We start from the raw sequence: 19,113 nt of genomic DNA on the forward strand, positions 1-19,113 counted from the left end.
ATGGATTTTTTTCATTTTCCTCAATTTCTGTGAGTGGAACCTGAAGGTATTTTGTGATATTCCAGCATGGTAAAATATCCTGTGCTGTAATTTCAGCTGTCAACAATTTTGGAACTTTATCTTCGTCAAACGACTGAAGCTAGAAAGTTGACGCAAATGTACTTTGAGTAAGTTGCAGATAAGCCTGCTGAGTGCATGCTGTAAATTACAGAGTGCCCCTTTAATGGGTATTGGACTACTGTAAATATGTTAATAAATGGGCATTTGACTACTGTAAAGCTAGAAAGTTGACGCAAAAATTGATGTACTTTGAGTAAGTTGCAGATAAGCCTGCTGAGTGCATGCTGTTAAATCAAAGAGTGCCCCTTTAATGGGTATTGGACTACTGTAAATGTGTTAATAAATGGGCATTGGACTACTGTAAAGCTAGAAAGTTGACGCAAGAATTGATGTACTTTGAGTAAGTTGCAGATAAGCCTGCTGAGTGCATGCTGTTAAATCAAAGAGTGCCCCTTTAATGGGTATTGGACTACTGTAAATGTGTTAATAAATGGGCATTGGACTACTGTAAAGCTAGAAAGTTGACGCAAAAATTGATGTACTTTGAGTAAGTTGCAGATAAGCCTGCTGAGTGCATGCTGTTAAATCAAAGAGTGCCCCTTTAATGGGTATTGGACTACTGTAAATGTGTTAATAAATGGGCATTGGACTACTGTAAAGCTAGAAAGTTGACGCAAAAATTGATGTACTTTGAGTAAGTTGCAGATAAGCCTGCGGAGTGCATGCTGTTAAATCAAAGAGTGCCCCTTTAATGGGTATTGGACTACTGTAAATATGTTAATAAATGGGCATTGGACTACTGTAAAGCTAGAAAGTTGAAAAAAAAAAAATTGATGTACTTTGAGTAAGTTGCAGATAAGCCTGCGGAGTGCATGCTGTTAAATCAAAGAGTGCCCCTTTAATGGGTATTGCACTACTGTAAATGTGTAACCTAATAAATGGGCATTGGACTACTGTAAAGCTAGAAAGTTGACGCAAATGTACTTTGAGTAAGTTGCAGATAAGCCTGCTGAGTGCATGCTGTAAATCACAGAGCGCCCCTTTATGGGCATTGGACTACTGTAAATGTGTTAATAAATGGGTCGCTAGTACTTAATTTCGCTAATTCTCAATGTTAATGATCACCAAATTTTCATGGGAATTTATTTTGCTAAATCAGGAATTCATGTTTACAATTCAATGTAAATCTGCCAAATTTGTGGGTACCGGTATTTAATTTCGCGAATTAGGGCAGCTGGCGAAATTAAGTGGTTTTACACTTTACTTACTGTGTACGAATTATCAGAAAGTGTTGTGCCAAACAAAACAAACTGTTGCCCTAAAAAAAAAAAAATACATGGCAACAAGTGATAACAGCCAAAATGAAATTACAGAAGCACCATTTGATTTTCAGCGGGTGCATGGGAGCTTGGATATGGCAGATTTCATTTGTCTGTAGTGGGTTTTTAGGGGTGGGGCTACAATATTGGTTTTTTTCACCGCCTAGGGTGGCATTTTTTTTTTCAATTCAAATGTAGTGTGTAGGCCTATAATCTCATTAATATACCATCTTAACCCTGATAATGGCAGTCAACATGTTGAAACAGATATTTCACATGTAGGCTCCTATGCATGCACATTGTATGCAGCATCTTTAGGGGTACTACACCCTGCCTATTTTTTGTGCCTATTTTTGCATTTTCTCAAAAAAATTATAGCGCATTGGTGACAAGTAAGATATGTATATTATAGGGGCAAGGACTACAACTACTGCACTGGAAATTTTATTTCAGCACAGACAACAGTTGTGGAGTTACAGTCAAAAATGAGGGAAAACCAATATTTGATCAATAAATCAATAACTACTTGCCTTGAGTTGCTGAATTTTCGGTGCAGTAGTTGTAGTCTTTGCCCCTATAATAAACATCTTACCTGTCACCAATGCGCTATAATTTTTGAGAAAAATGCAAAAATAGGCACAAAATTGGTCAGGGGTGTAGTACCCCCTTAAGGGAGTGCATGTGTACAACAACAATTTGATAAAACGTTTCAAGCAATTTGAAAATGCGTCCAATGAAATGTGCACTAACGTCACTGCGTGGAAAAATGATATAGTAAGGTGACGGAAAAAAGCCCTTGTTCTATGGGCGGATAGGCCTTTCAAGTAGGGTAGATTCGGTCAGGCTTTTTTTTTTTTTTTTTTTTTGCAAAATGACCGGCACCAAAAATCAACAAAATCTGTAATACATTTGTACAGAAAAACTTGGTTTGCAAATTTTGGAAAATCTGGGTCGATCGCCGTGAGAACAGACTTTTTTTTTTGTCGCCCAGGCGAAGATTTTTTTTTCAAAACACTCTCAATGCCCCAGCATATCAAATGGTGCACCCATATGGTAGATTTTGTAGCTATTTAGGGGTGTTGAAATAATTATGTGTACCCCCGGGTGGTGAATTATAGGGGGGCCAAAGATTTTTTGGCAGGAACACATTCAAAAAAGCAAAAATTTTCTGCAAAATTTCCTGATCGCTATGCTCGCATTATATGATAAGACAATTTAAGATTTTAAATTCAGGTTCTCAAAAATCTTGCATTCATGTAAAGGGAGGGGGCAACGATTTTTAGCCACATCAAAAGGGGGGGCAAAGGTTTTTGCCACGTCAAAAGGGCCGGGGGCAAAGATTTTTTGGCAAAGCCAAAGGGGGGGGGGAGCAATTTTTGGCACACCATTTTGAGAATTCACCACCCATGGGGTACAAATAATTATTGCACTCCTGCCACGTGCCACCCCTCATTGCTTGAGCATGTAAGCTTACATTGTAAACGTTATTTTGACATGTTAAAACTCAGTTGAGCATGTTGAGAGAGCTGAAACTAAAGTTTTAAACTACATTGTAAGATTAGAATAAACATGGAAGTGGAACTTACTTTTTATACTGTGCACTGTGTCGTACGTCTCCTTCATTTCTTGGTATTCTCATAATCTCAACCTGACTTGACCCATGGAAATGTAGATGAGATTTACTATTTCCATGCTTGACCTGAGTGGATACACGTGTGCAGAATCTGGTGATCAGAGCATTTGTGCATGTTCTGAGACAAACTTGTCGATCTAATTGAATTATTTCCACTCGTCGACGGTTCAGTTTGCCGGCATCAATCCTGCACTGCCATGCATGACCACGATGACTGATTTATTCTAGCATATTTACAGCAAAATGGGACATCGAATGCATTCGTAATTCGTTCGTTTGATGTTCAAACTGGTCAGACGACAAGCATGCTTAATAGTGAATAATACAGTACACCTATTCGTACACCATGCATTCATGTCACACAGGTGGTTTGCGTTCAGCGTCTGTGTATACGCGCACCTGTCGTTTTCAAGGCCAGACATGCCAGACATATGTACACCCGGGGTATAAACAACAAAACACGGGGAATCCTTTTACATTATTACTACCAGGTGAAGTAATAAAAAAAAGACTTCCTAGACGATAAGTCGGGTTTATTCTACAATTACAATAAGCATTAATTTTATTGAAAAATACCGTACCTGGCGAAATATTAATACATCGCCTTAAAGTGTTTTGTTATTTTTTTACTGCTAATAATCTTGGATTCTACAAATAACTTGCGTCCTTCATTGATTATATTGCTGGTTGTATTGTCGCCCAATTAACATGATTAGGTGGTTTATTGGTACACACATTACGTTCCTACGCCCAATTCTCGTTAATGAATCAAACCTATCTATGAAAAACACCCCAAGTATAGCAACACGTCACCTTTGGGCGCTAATCAGTATAAAGTTGAGTGTGGCAACAAGATGACGTAGTTGAAAAGGTAGGTACTCACGCGAGGCATATTTTATTTGAACTTCATGGCACTAGACTGTCTTTCACGTTTTTCGAAAGAGAAAAGTACATTTATCAAGTAAAATATTAATAAATAAATGATTTTCTGGAATTTTTAAAATATAAGAACTGATATCAGCATGTTTTAAAGCCTCCAAGCATATACGACACCGCGGAATATAAGTCACATACATCGAACCGGCCACACATTCTAGAAGCTTAAAAAAAGGAAAAAACGAAACGAAATGCAGCAAAAACCTTCCAAATAAGCTCAAATAACAATATAATTTTATTTCAAACCATCACAAACATTATACAACCCCCAGATTTGATTTTACAGTTCACTAAATGGACCTTGTCAATATTTACGCGAGAGGATTTGTCACGTCTTGTTTACATTATTAACACTGTGTGTATAGCGCCACCAACGGTGAAAACTCCCAGATAGCGACGAGCGCCGGCGAACTTTTTTCTGCAATCGAGATACCGTGTGGTAGTGGTGGCCAAACTGGAAGGTCCAGCACTCCTGGGAATGGATTTTCTACGGGCCACCAATGCCGGGATTGATGTCTGCAAAGCACAGCTGATGCTTGATGGTATAAAGATTCAGGGGAGATTCTCCCAGCGTTCTTTCTGTGGCAGAGTGGTCGTAAAGCAAACCACCCAAATACCCCCCGGAAGTGAAGCGATTGTGTGGGGAACATTGATCAAGCAGTCTGAAGAGGAGCCCAAAGGTCCTGCAGTAATAGAACCAAATCCTGTATTAAAGAAAGAAGTACTGGCTGCAGCATCTTTAGTCAACGCTGCTGATGCCACTTGGCCCATCCGAGTTTGTAACCTGAGCACTGAAGTTAGAGTGGTGAAGGAAGGAGTGGTGATAGGGAAAGTTGCAGCTGTTAATGAAGAAGAGATTGGTCATGCTGATGGTGAAGGGTCTGGTGAGGATGAGTGCAGTAATGCAGTACCAGAGTATTTACAGGATCTTTGGGCAAGAAGTATTGTAGACCTGCCAAGGAAAGATCAGCAGCAGAAAGTGGCAAGACTGCTAAATGAATACCAAGATGTCTTCTCCAAGGACGAATATGATATTGGCCGGAATAAGATGGTGAAGCATCGTATTGACACAAGAGGTGCCCAGCCAATCAGACAACCATTGCGACGATCTTCGCCACAACAAAGAGCAGAGACTGAAAGACAAGTGAAGAAGTTGCTGGACAGGAAGTTGATTCAACCCTCAGACAGCCCATGGAGTAGCCCAGTAGTACTTGTAAAGAAGAAAGATGGCACCCAGCGCCTGTGTTTAGATTATCGTAAATTAAATGAATGCACCGTCAAGGATGCGTATCCACTTCCACGAATCGACGATTCACTCGACGCCTTAGGTGGAGCACGATTCTTTTCAACGCTGGATTTAGCAAGTGGCTACTGGCAAGTGGAGTTAGACCCAGATGCTAGAGCAAAGTCAGCCTTCTCTACTCCTAGTGGCTTGTATGAGTGGAACGTCCTTCCATCTGGATTAGGCAACGCTCCATCAACATTCGAGAGACTGATGGAGAGAGTCCTTGCAGGACTCAGATGGGAAACACTGCTGGTGTACCTCGATGACATTATTGTAGTGGGCACAACTCTGGACGAATCAGTAGAGCGTCTGGCCACCGTGTTGCAGAGATTACGAGGAGCTAACCTGAAATTAAAACCCTCCAAGTGCCATCTCTTCCAGGAAGAAGTACATTATCTGGGTCATGTGGTCTCCGCAGCAGGAATACATACTGATCCTAAGAAGACAGCAGCAATCAGAGAGTGGCCAACACCAGTTACGACAACTGAAGTACGAAGTTTCTTGGGGACAGCGTCGTACTATAGACGATTTGTACGTGGGTTTGCAGATATCGCCAGACCATTGCACCGGCTGATAGAGAAGAGTTCAAAGTTTATATGGTCAGAAGATAGTGAGGAAGCATTTCAGAAGCTGAAGCAAGCTCTCATTAGTGCCCCAATCTTAGCGTATCCACGGGACGAAGGACAGATGATACTTGACACCGATGCTAGTGCATTCGCCATTGGTAGTGTGCTTTCGCAGGTCCAGGATGGACAAGACAAAGTTATAGCATATGCTAGCCAGGCCCTGAAGAAAGAAGAGCAGAACTACTGCGTAACTCGTAAGGAGTTGCTGGCCATCGTGGACTCCGTGAAGAAATTCCGTCATTACTTAGCAGGCCGGAAGGTGAAAGTGCGAACTGATCATGGGTCGCTCCGATGGCTACTTCACTTCAAAAACCCAGAAGGACAGCTGGCTAGATGGTTAGAGTTTATGTCCAACTTTGACATAGAACTAGAGTACAGACCAGGACGTCAACACCAGAATGCAGACGGACTATCAAGACGTCCCTGTCGCCAGTGTGCCAGATGGGAAGCACAGCATGCAGCGGAAGAAGAAGAGGCGAAGAAGATGGAGCTGCAAGATGATGAACAGAAACAAAACCTGTCAACTCGAGAAGCTAAGGTGATGACGAGCGAGATAGGTGTACAGACAGAAGACACTCTGCAAGTAAAGGATTCAGACGAACTTATGTATCTTGGGAGAATAAACATGATAGTAATCGGTCAGGAAGATACAAACCATATCAATGAAGAAGATGATAATGAGTCTATGGGGTTTAGCCCACAGTTAACTGATGAGTGGAGCCTACAAGATATGCGCAGGGTAGATGCCACAGTGAAGAAAACAAAGGCTTGTGACCGATCTAAAGCAAACAACAGTAAACCTGCCCAAGAAGCAGTATGTCCAAGAAGTGTCTGCAAAGAAGACAGTATAAATGTAGAGACAGGAAGTGCAAGAGTGAATGTTGTCACCGTGGAAGCAGAAATCAACCCAAATGACATCCGGGAAGCTCAGCTAAAAGATGAAACCATGGCTGATATTCTGAGATGGAAGGAGCAGAACGCACCACGACCAGTATGGGAAGATGTCGCACCAGCTTCACCAGTCCTGAAAACCTACTGGGCACAATGGGACCTGTTAGAAGTCAAAGGCGGCATACTTACCCGTCGATGGGAAGCAGATGATGGTAAATCAGCACAATGGCTGACTGTTCTACCTGTGGGACTCCGACCAACTGTTCTTCAAGAGTTACACATGTCCAACACAGCAGCACACTTCGGAGTGACCAAAACATTAGCCAGAGTAAAGACCAGATTCTACTGGAATGGCATGGCTAAAGATGTAAGATCCTGCATCCGACAATGCAAGACCTGTGCCCAGAAGAAGCAACCTGTGAGGAAAAAGAAGGCACCGTTACAACAGTACCATGTTGGGGGCCCAATGGAACGCATCGCACTTGATATACTAGGTCCACTCCCTGAAACTGACAATGGTAATGTGTACATTTTGGTCGTAGGGGACTACTTTACCAAATTTGTGGAGGCCTATGCGATCCCTGACCAGACAGCAGAGACCGTAGCTGATAAGTTGGTGCAAGAGTTTTGCCTGCGATATGGGTTTCCCATGGAAATTCATAGTGACCAAGGGAGAAACTTTGAGAGCAAGGTCTTTCAGGAGGTGTGCAGATTAGGAGGTATGAAGAAAACTAGAACGACACCGTATAATCCCAAATCCGATGGCTACATTGAGCGATTTAACCGGACCATGGTGAATGCGCTGGCAATGATGATCCAACCTCTGCAGCGACAAAGAGATTGGGATACCTACCTTCCTTATTTCGGCTTTGCCTACAGATCTTGTGTGCAGGAGACTACTCAGGAATCACCAAATATGATGATGTTTGGCAGGGAGTTGAAGTGCCCACTAGACCTGATGTTTGATGGACCACCACATGAACAAGAATGTCAGACCGACTATGCTGAAGATTTGCGTGAGAAGCTGAGAGAAGCCTATGAACGTGTCCGTCATGCCATACAGCTTGGGGTTCGGCGGCAAAAGAGAAATTATGACCGCAGTACAAAGCAACCAGAGTACGAAGTAGGCCAGTTTGTTTGGCTCCATGAACCCCAACGGAAGCCGGGTATCTCCAAGAAGCTTAGCCTGCCATGGCAGGGCCCATACCAGATAGTCAGCGTTCTAGCAGATGTAGTACGGCGAATTCAGAAGACGCCCCGTTCCAAGCCCAAAGTAGTGCATGTGGACAGATTAAAGCCATACCTAGGACCACCACTCCAGCCTTGGAAATATGAGTCGAAGGAGCAGTGGGAGGATCCGAGGAAGACACAAACAGCTGAAGCACAGAAAGAGCACAGTAAAGAACCAGAAATTAGTGGTGACAGACTAGAAAACCAAGAAACAGAAGTTGTAGATACCCCCAGCAAAGAACCAGATTCTGATGAGCCTATCGGAAGTGCAGATAGCCAAGCAGAGCTGAAGAATGCCCCAAAGAGCAAAAACCAAGAAGACTAGAAAAGAAAGTCCGTGTCAGAAGGCGTCAAGTAGCAGCCAGCAAGAAGTAGTAAAACTGGCAGAGCCAAGTCGCCGCAACCCAGAGAGGACAAGGAAGCCACCAGTTCGGTACCTGTAACCAAACTGTATCACCAATCAGATGTAAATATGAAGTAATTCTGATCAAGGAGCATCCACTGTGAACTAGTCAGTACCCCCCTCTTGCCTGGGAGATGGGAAGTCATGCACTTTTCAAGGGTACAGAGCAGGGAGTCAGGGACATACAAGAAGAGAAATCTAGTCACATATGACACATAACTGCGGGACTATAGAGTGATGTGAAGAGGACAATGTCTAACCTTGTCTAATGGATCCTTTTGGCCAGCCATGCAAGATGATCCCAGTTTTATTAGACAAGCACTATCAGACATATTAACTCCTGTTGTAATAGCCTAAGCAGAGACAATATGATGTCAACAGTACTATGTGTGCTGGCATTTTCTTACTAGACATAGGAATGTATTACTGTGGATGACTCCAGATGTTTTGTGAACCAATAAGATCATCGTATGCCAGCAGAGTAGGTTGCAACCAGAGCACTATCCAGAAGTCGACAGAGGGAAGTCCAAGTGACTATGTGTACAGAGTACCTGTGAAGAAGTAATCTCCCGAAGGAGATTGTGACAGAGATTCAACAAAGTATTTTGATGGATCTGTGTGATGGATACATGTATTACCCTGAAGACTCCCAAGGATGGATACTGTGAATACTGGACAGAATTTGCAATTACCAGCTGCACTAATTTTGTATATATGTAGTGTAGGAAAACATACATGTAACTGAACCAAGTCAAGGAAAAAAAAAAATAGCAAGCCAGCCAGTGACAACCAAGCAAGCCAAGATGAGATCACCCTGATAGCCTCCTGTGTGGTGCCAATCTCGGTTGGATCGGAGGACAGGTCTGCTGACTTCGTAGGTAGACCCTGTTTTCTTGTAGGTTGGGACCTTTCCGGGCCGTTGCTACTGCGTGCCACATGGGAGTGTTATTGTGCTGAGAATGAGGAAAAAAAAACCCCTGCAGAAGCGGAGTTTACCATATGTTACAAAGCACTGATGTTAGGATTTTGAGAGAAATTAAAATACATGTATGGGCAGTAATTACAGAGACAGAAATTCAAGAGGCAGTAATTCAAGCGGAAGTAATTCAACAGTTCAAGTAATTTATGACAGGCTCGTGCTGACCAGGAAGGACCATTTTGCTCCCTGGCTCCGGTAGTCCCAGTACGACCCTGGAGAGTGATTATATATAGAGAGAGTAAATCATGTGACTAATATCAAGAGAAGTAGCAGACAAGTATAATCATGAGAGAAATCAGATGTAACAATCAGAAGAAATGGATCAAGTGTGAGTCAGTGAGAAATTTTGATGCCCATGACATCAGCTGCAGTATGCTACATGTAATTTATATACATGTAGAGGAATCAGTCAGTGTGCAATTCAGCAGAAGAGGGTGATGATGATGAATATTGCTGTAGAGAGTCATCAATGAACTAAAGCAAACATGATGTGACTTCCAAAGTTAAGAATGGTGTAGATGCATATATAGACATTTACCTGAAGATTACAAAGACATGAAGAATTTACTTTCACCTATGTTTACAAGTTGTGGATGTGATATTTCTTCGACAGAACTTTCGGTGTGATGATTTGGAAGTGCATTATTCTCAAATTTGCTGTTGACATGAGTTGTATCTACAGTGGAGGATAACTGGTGTCCAACTTGGCTATTTTCAGAGTGCGGTGTGCAGCGCTGGCTTGCGATTGTTATGCTCTGCGTATTATTCGCGTAATTTCAAGTTTTATTAGTTTCCTTGTTCTATCTTCGCATTCTCATTTAGTTTACACCTTGGATAATCAGTGTTAATGTGTATTTTTGATCTATGCAATAATATTGATTCTTGAGATTGTGCATTCCAGGTCATGTTCATTCATTCATTCATACATTCATTCATTCATTCATCCATTCATCATTCATACATCCGTCCATTCATTCATTCATTCACTCATTCATTCATTTTTCCATTCCACTCGTGCCTTCATTTCATTCATTTTGCCTGACATGAATATGTGCCTTTTGCTGTTATAACTAAAGTATCCAATGAAAAAGATAATAATTTTGTATGCCATTATATACATGTTGTGTGCTATGCAGGTGGAAGGTGCTACATGTAATTATCTACAGTCCATGTAATGTTTACCAAATTTGCCAGTGTCGTGATGTATATAAGGCAAAGGATGTTCAAGTCTATAGTTATGAATCAAAGGGAAAACTTTTGTGCCAACAGTGAACGTTGTGTGCTGATCTTTACACTGAAAATAAATGCCACTGTTATGGACACACACCAAGGAGCGCTGTAAAGCAGCTATTAATTAATCTATGTACACTTGCATACATGTTACCTTTTTGTGCTGGCAGCGAACATTCAGTCTCCGAACTAACACATGAATAAATGCTACTGCTATGGACACATACAAAAGAGCAATATGGAACAGTTATATGTGTACACCCATTATGCCTGACAATTTGTCAGCGCTGGGACAGCGCTTCGAGGGAGACGGGGGTTGTGTGGCGGAATTGTATTTTCAATAATCCAACCCTTGTCATGAATAACATTACCTGATATCAACTATCACGGCTGTTTGTTTACATCTGGCAGTTTGTTGACATTTGACAATCACAGCCCGTGGGCTATCAATTATTTTTGCTCAGACAGCTCGTCGCGGATTTGTTTGTTTTTCGCATTACTGGGAGAGTCTCGTTATGTAGATGTATGCGTGCATGAGCAGCGGTCTGTGTTACCGTATGAATGAACCAATGTACCGTGTGAACTTATGCCTAAGGGATCGTGGTTATTTTTACATGCGGCTGTGTTGAACTATGTGACCTTCGAGAGATTTAAATTGGGAGATGGCAGGATGAATTCTGGAGGAAGATTTTCTTCGATAAATTGAACATTTGCTTGAGTCATTTAGAGAGATTTGTCGTCTTCGCTGCATTTATATTGGTCATGAAAGTCATCAATCGCTGTGTGTGACCTTTGCCATGGATCTAGACTAGAAGTGGATAGATTTTTGCTGACAAGATTCACAGATTTTCTTCGCTAAATGGAACATTTTGCGCAGTCATTGAGAGAGAGTTGTCGTTCTTCGCTGCAATTATGCTGATCACGAAAGTCATCCATCGCTGTGTGTTGTAGGTCATGCTGGTAAAACGCATTTATTTATAAATAAATACATGAAAGATGGGCCCATCTCCTAGTAAGCATACTGAGGGGAAATTATGAAATATGAAACTTGAGTGACAAATTCGTGTCCACTAGATCTAGTGAAAATCAAGGTGCACCTTCGTATAAACAGAAACATAATGAACAAAATGGCCATATAAAACGCATACATACCCGGGTTTACACACATATTTCCGACATTGGTTCCAATATATTGTGTATGTTGTTTTTTTATATTTTATTATGTGCCCCAGTGATTCTATTTTACTGATTTTTCTCTAGGCTGGAACCAATCAAGTCCCCATATTATGAATACTGGTTGATGTTTACAGGTGATCCTCTATACAGTAATAACAGGATGTTGTAAGATATTTATTATGTTTTATTGATATATTTATTGATTTTATTGATTTTTATTGATCATCGGCACACCTGCGGAATCAAGTTTCCCCTTTCGATGCCTTTTCGGTACCAGTTTACATAAAAGAAACCAGGTTTTCACTTTGAGATTGTGCACATTGCAGAAATTCATACCAAATCTATTTTGATCTGAGGCTTGACTCTTTTGTGTCAATGATAACATGTGTGCTGTTATTTATTATGTCTTATTGATATTTTATTATGTAACCCTACCCTTTTATTGGTTTCAGTGATTCATTGGCCCACCTGCTGAGTTAAGGCCCTAACTTTATTTTGGCTTTTCGGTACCACATTGTAAGAAACTCAGTAGGATTGCAATTTGAGATTAATTTCATTACAAAATTTACACATACCAAAATTATTTGGATCCAAGGCTTGACACCCCATCAGTATCAGTGATAACATGTTGTGCATTATTTATTATGTTTTATTGATATTTTATTATGTGACCTTGACCTTTTACGGATTTTATTGATTCACTGACCCACTCATTGAGGCAAGCCATTCCTTTCAGTGCATTTGTCAAATAATAAGAACCCAGGCCTTTAAAACCAATCAGTACCATAACATTTGTTCACATTGAAGTTGATTTAATATATTTGCTATCCAAGGTGTAAACAAAATGTGTCTTGTGTGATTTTCTTTCTAAAAAGTAGTATTAATCAGTAATAAGCAAGCAAGCGCCCTTTTTCGCATTGTTTCAAGGTGCGTATTGGCCCCGCTTCAATTATTCAAATTAAGTAGCCCAATTTTGGCACATTCACTTTGGTACACGCGCTCGCTTTTGGTACGCCCATCCCGTTTTGATACGCACATGTACATATTATCCATTCATTGCGCTAGCTCTGCGCACTCACTCTGGATTGGCCAGGTTTCTGTACCTGACCCTAACCCCGCCTGCCAGACCGCATCGGACCAAATTCCGTTACAATTCGTATCATAAGCTGACCACGAAGGAAAATCCTTAGTCTCTGTTCTCCAGTCGTCTTTACCAGGATTTCCCGTATGCGCAAAATTAGTCCAGTAGTAAATCATGCTCTCAGCTAGTCTTTCTTCAGTCGCATTAGATGTGTAGTTCTGTAAGATAGCGTTATTGTACCTGAACAAATAGTCCTCATCATGACAGGAGTAACCGATACAGAAATTATAACTTGATAATTTTTGTGGTAGAGGATTATCGTAAATGTAGTGGTAAACTGGAATATTAGAGGACTTTACTATACCGCTTACAAATCGGCTGGAACATACAGCAGTGAAATCGGTCATCAAAACACCGAGAGTGTCGCGGTTATCAGCTCCTATAAACGGAGGGTACTGTTTCGCGATTTTGGCGGCCTTTATCGCGGGAAAATACTCTAGTATAATTCGTAAATATGAAGGCAAATCCAGTGGTTCATTGCTGATAACAAATGCATAAACTCGTGCGTCATCACGGGTGACCCCAATAATCATCGGTTTAAGTTGAAATTGCTTTGTTTCAAAGGCATCCAGAAGCTGCATAGGCACCGTATCACCATCTACAACAGGACTCCATCGTTGGAAATCTTGTAGAGGACTTTCTCCAGTAACACTTCCTATGTCACTATACATCATCAAACTCTGAATAAGTATTATATCTTGAACGGGGAGTTTTCTGAGACACGCCGGACTAGCCATTATACAACCTGCGTATCGAGCAAACTTCTTGCCGAAAAGAGGCGCATCTGCATCAGCTTCACGGAACGGGCTAGAGAAGTATATGCTAGTCATGATGGCTTGGTGAAAGAGATAATCGCTGATTGGGGAGATTAAATGTATTGCTACCATCTCTGCTGCAGATGATGGTCCCATCAACGTGACCTGTAAACGGATGAGAGAAAAATAGATGGATGATACTGAATATTGAAAAATAACCACGATAACTTCAGATAATAATTGTTGGTAAAACGTGGGTCCACCAAGGAATCGTGGTAGCGGTATGTCGACGACACTCTCATGACTGACACGTGCTGCTTAAGTTGGACTTGAAGATCAACTGAATAGCAATTTGATTATCTTATATAAGGTTTGTCATGTATTGCGTTCCGATGTCTCCCACTGTGGCCCATGATCGCATCAATTTATAAATTACGCCCTCTACTTAACTTCGCCACTAGCTGTCATTTCATTCTCATTTTACCCAGCCTCAACTTTCTATTATTATTGTTAATGTTACCTTGCCAGGGTCACCTCCAAATGCGGCAATATTTTTCTGTACAAATCTCAGAACAGCGTGCTGATCTAGAATGGCAAAATTACCGAGTATTGTGTCATCTCCTGTGTATAAAAATCCCAGAGCACCTAACAAAAAAAGCACAAGAAATAAATGGGGCAAACAAATTACATGTACTTGAAATTAGTTTTACAAAGTGCGAACGTGTCAAAAACAATCCCAGGAAAACGGTGACGGTCGTTGCTTTCACCGCAGCCACTTCAATTATAGCCAAGGCCTACATGTCAACTCTTTTAAGCCTTTTTTCACCCAGGCTTCAGCCCTGGGTGATATTACATTCAGTTTAGACCTTGTCCTTTGAACCCAAATTGGCTACTTTGAAACGAAGTAGCCAAATGCATTTGCTTCGTCCTCATTAAAATTATTTTACAGGATAATGCAGAGTATCTAATGGATCAAAAAAAAACAAAAAAACTAACCTCACTCCCCATGACAAAATTCATAAAACTATATTCAGTAGAGCTTGACTTTACCCAGGGAATGGGTGGAATATTAACCTCATTCAAGTCCCCATGACAATTATTCCTACAGCTGTTCTGTAGCCTATGAAGTTATTTTTTGACATATAGGGATGATGTTGCAATATGAAAGTTGACTGGTGAATGGCCATGGCCACTAATTCATGAACTTGGCTAGCTGGCTGGCTGGTCTGAGGTCACACTTCTTAAACATCTATGATTTGAATTGCATTGTTGTTCTCATCACAGACTGAATTAGAAGGAACCATTAGAAGGAACCTATTATAATCGGACACTAAATTAATTGTAAAAAATCCTCCTGCTCCCATCATGCAAGTTATTCCACTTAGACTGTTTGATATAGGCCTACTTTTATCAAAATAATTAAGTATTGATTAAGCATTTGCCAGTGAAACATTCTCACTCTTATAAAAATCACAGATACTCAACATGAGAATCTGTGCAATGTTTGACAGAGAAGGTCACTAAATCTGGCCGTCACAAGTTCATAATTAGTTTTGATTGATCTTCATGTACCAAATCATTTACTTTAAATTGATATCCTAGCTGTGACCTCTGAGCCAAATGTTCTATAGCATAGTAACACCACATGCATTCATATATATACATACAAACATATTGGCATAATGGGGACTGATGATCTCTGACTGCAGTCAGAGGGCAACATGTAGTACCAGTATGGCTAGTAGCATACAGGTAGTTCATATACTTAGGCCTATTCAGCAATCATAGCTCAGTTGTGGAGTACTAGTTCTTTGGTTGAATCACCACCTTCTTGACTGATCAGAAGACCTGTGTTTTATATAGGCTTACTGCATACACTGCCTACCTCTTTGCAGCTATGTGGAGCTAAGGTGGGGCAGTCCGGGGGGTTGTGCAGTCATGTGACCTCCGTACGGCCTGGGTATTCCCTTTTAAAGGGATTTTTATTTAGATTCGTATGTCTTTTCGCCAGCCCATTCGGGGCTGGTACCTGTTTCAGGTTTGGGGTCAGTTTACTCAAGAGATTATATTTTAGTGGTATTGGAATGATTTTTTTTTTACTTTTTGTGGTTAAATTTATTGTTAAGAAATTTAATTAGAATTGGTAGAATAAGTAAGTATGTTTTGCCGTTTCAACGAACGAAAACGAGTGAGTATTACCAAAGTTATGTTTGAACTAATTAATTATGACTTTAAAAGTTTAAAGGCCTAAATGTAACAATAATAGTTAATATATAAATAGCATCATATGGTCAGCAGAAGAAAATCTGACATCACCTATGATGTCATATCAGTGTCCTTGACCGGGGGTCCTTATACTCCTTGACCACTGAACAGCGTGATATCATGTTGATAACAGATCTATAGAATCAAAATCTTCATCATATCCCCGGATCATATCACAGATTCTCAACAATCTGTGATCATATGGACCATATTGATGTGAAAGTAGTTATCTATCATATCCTGTGTCGTTTTATGGATAAAAATGACTCAAAATGTTATTGATGAAATGGTTGCTATCATAAACATCAGTTTTGTCTTTTCAACGGGAAAAATCCGATGCAAAATAAAGTTTTTAGGGCCTAGCTATAATATGGGCATAATTTATGCATATAGTATTGAACAATGTACCCCATTTGACATGCACTTATAGATAAATAAATTGTCTTACTTTATTAATTTAATAACTTCTTTATTATAAATAAAATGACACATAACTATTTGATTCATAAAATTACATTCAACAAAATGATTGAAGAGAAAACACACAAGGCACTAGGCAGACTGTTATAGAATGGAGTATGTAAGATGCCATGTCCATAGCTTCGCAGGAGTTTCCGACTAGCCATCAACATGATCAGCACATTCAGAAAACCACAGTTTAAGAGTGAAGATTGTAGTGAGTAACCAGTCCTTTATAAATGTGCTGGCCACTATCTATTATAATATAGTAGGCTTAAACTATACATTGCGAATTAATTAAGTTATTTTAAAATAAAATGTACATGTAAGTTAACTCAAACCGGCAGTGTATCGAAAGCAGTGAAATCGGACATTCCTAAGCGAAGATATTGAGTTCGTAAGTTCTGGTATTACAAAATTGGAAATTGAGATATCGTGGGTAAAAAGCTGAAAAGACAAAAAAAACCAACGACAACAACAACAACAACAACAACAAAACAAACAGACCAGAACAATTTGGAGTACATGTAATGAATTAAAAGAGTTGACATGAGATTAGGAATTAATGTTTTCTGCTGTTTCAGTGTGCATGTTCTCATCGTTGATGGTTTGGTGGACTGTCATGTAGATGTAAGCGTGATCCTAAAAATGCCTTTCACATTGACCAAAACTAATTACATGAATTACAAGACCTCTTCTACATTGAGGCTGGCTTTCCCTTTTAAAGGGAATTTTTATTATCATCATCGTCGTCATCATCATCATGTCATCATCATCCAGTGGCGTAACCAGCGGGGGGCAGGGGGGGCTGGAGCCCCCCCATTTTGAACCCTTGCCCCTGTTTGCCCCCCAAATGAAAAAAGTTAAAGTAGGCCTACTTCTGAGAGTTATTAATTAACCTCATATCTGGTCATTTTAACCTTAAAAACAAATTTTAGCGCGCTTCGCGCGCATTTATTCCACTTTTTTACCATATGTCACCAGTTTAGCTTCAATATGCCAAAAATTTTCGCGCGCTTCACGCGCATTTGTACCATACACTTATTTGGTCGCAAAAAGGTGCTGGATTCCTGCCCCCTCATTTATTATGTTTGCCCCCGCTTGCCCCCCCAAATGAAAATGTCTAGTTACGCCACTGTCATCATCATCATCATCATCATCGTCGTCATCGTCGTCGTCATTGTGTTCATTATCATCATCATCATATCATCATCATCATCATCGTCGTCGTCGTCATTGTGTTCATTATCATCATCATCATCATCGTCATCATAATCATCATCATCATCTTCACTATCATCATCATCATCATCATCACTATCATCATCATCATCGTCGTCGACGTCGTCATTGTGTTCATTATCATCATCATCATCACTATCATCATCATCATCATCATCATCATCACTATCATCATCACCATCATTACCATCATCATCATCATTATCATTACTATCATCATCATCATCTTCCTCTTCGTCTTCGCATTTTGTCTTCGTCGTTTTCATCTTGGTTGCAGTTCTTGGTGTTATTCTGTGCTCCAATGACTATATTGACAGATGGTTAATGTGCCCATGTGATCAGCCAACCGAGGTGTGTTGTCTGTAATTAAGTCGAGGGGAAGTGCAAGAAGGCCTATCTGAAATAGCTGCCCTATAGACATTTTGACAATTGCTGTATTCTATATTGTACACATCTACAAATACGTCACCTGGCAGCTATTGTAGACGAGGCATTTTCCCGGGCATTTTTGCACTAAATCCTACAGTACGACGGCAACTTTCACATACGACCGTTAAAAGGTCAAATTTTACCGCTGATTTTTAAACAACTTTTTGACAGTTCATTACAGAAAATAAAAAACATCAATCGACTGTTAATACGTAAAAAATTACATGGATGTTGACTTTGTTGAACTTTTGATACCAAATTTACAAATCTGAAATGCCATCATCGCCGGAAGTCATTTTGATGTGTTCACTGCTTGGGTCACGGTAAGTAATGTTCTCGTCATGTTTACATTATTCAAGAGGTGTGAATTTGCCGTATAAAACAAAATAACAGTTAGAGAATAATAAAATATAAAACTATAATATGTTAATTTTATGTTGAGGTGAAATTTGTGAGCGGCGGACTCTTTTATTTGCAATAAATTGGAATTATAATCGAGGCTCCATGCGGACCTTCGTCGACATCGGTCAACGTAAAGGTTGCCGAATTCTGCGCCGTGTATGCACAGCGTACACTGAACCAAGGGGGTGACACTAACTTCACGGTTGTTCTATTATCAACGCAAACCTATGACAAATCCCGCTGGTTTGCTAGTTAGAAAATGAGGCCAGTTATCGATCGGTTATGAATAATTAATTTCGATCCCTTTTAGGGTTGGCAAATAACGACGCCGTTAGTTTTGCGAACTCTGCCTGTTCAATGCGAGTAGCAAGCTTGAAAGTGCGCCAGCTAGCAGAGCAGGAGCAATCCGGTGATGGCGCACTAGTATTTCCCATCAGGCACCAGTGATTTGTTTTTACAGAAAGTCTACTAATTTGATAATGGAATAACCTTTCGCAATAGTAATGTCGAAATTAGGAATTGGTGTCAATAATACGACGGTAGTGTATCACTTGAATTTGATACGATATTCAGCCAGCGATTTAGCGATAAAAAACCTTTGACCACTGACCTGACCTGAAGCACGTGAGGCGCCATATTCGTTTGTTTTTAT

At 40.4% G+C, this 19,113-nt stretch overlaps 1 protein-coding gene across 1 annotated transcript; it reads right to left on the reverse strand.

Annotated features, from left to right (window-relative positions):
• Positions 1–12,821: 12,821 nt before the first annotated feature.
• LOC140139231 (crystal protein-like) lies at positions 12,822–17,896 on the reverse strand. Its single transcript, XM_072161011.1, has 3 exons — positions 17,842–17,896; positions 14,185–14,309; positions 12,822–13,829 (listed from the first exon to the last, which is right to left on the reverse strand). Exons 1-3 carry the CDS (start codon positions 17,894–17,896, stop codon positions 12,822–12,824), a joined length of 1,188 nt encoding a protein of 395 aa, XP_072017112.1.
• Positions 17,897–19,113: the final 1,217 nt, after the last annotated feature.

The sequence above is a fragment of the Amphiura filiformis genome, chromosome 18 (genome assembly GCF_039555335.1).
Source record: "Amphiura filiformis chromosome 18, Afil_fr2py, whole genome shotgun sequence".
Lineage (NCBI taxonomy): Eukaryota > Metazoa > Echinodermata > Ophiuroidea > Amphilepidida > Amphiuridae > Amphiura > Amphiura filiformis.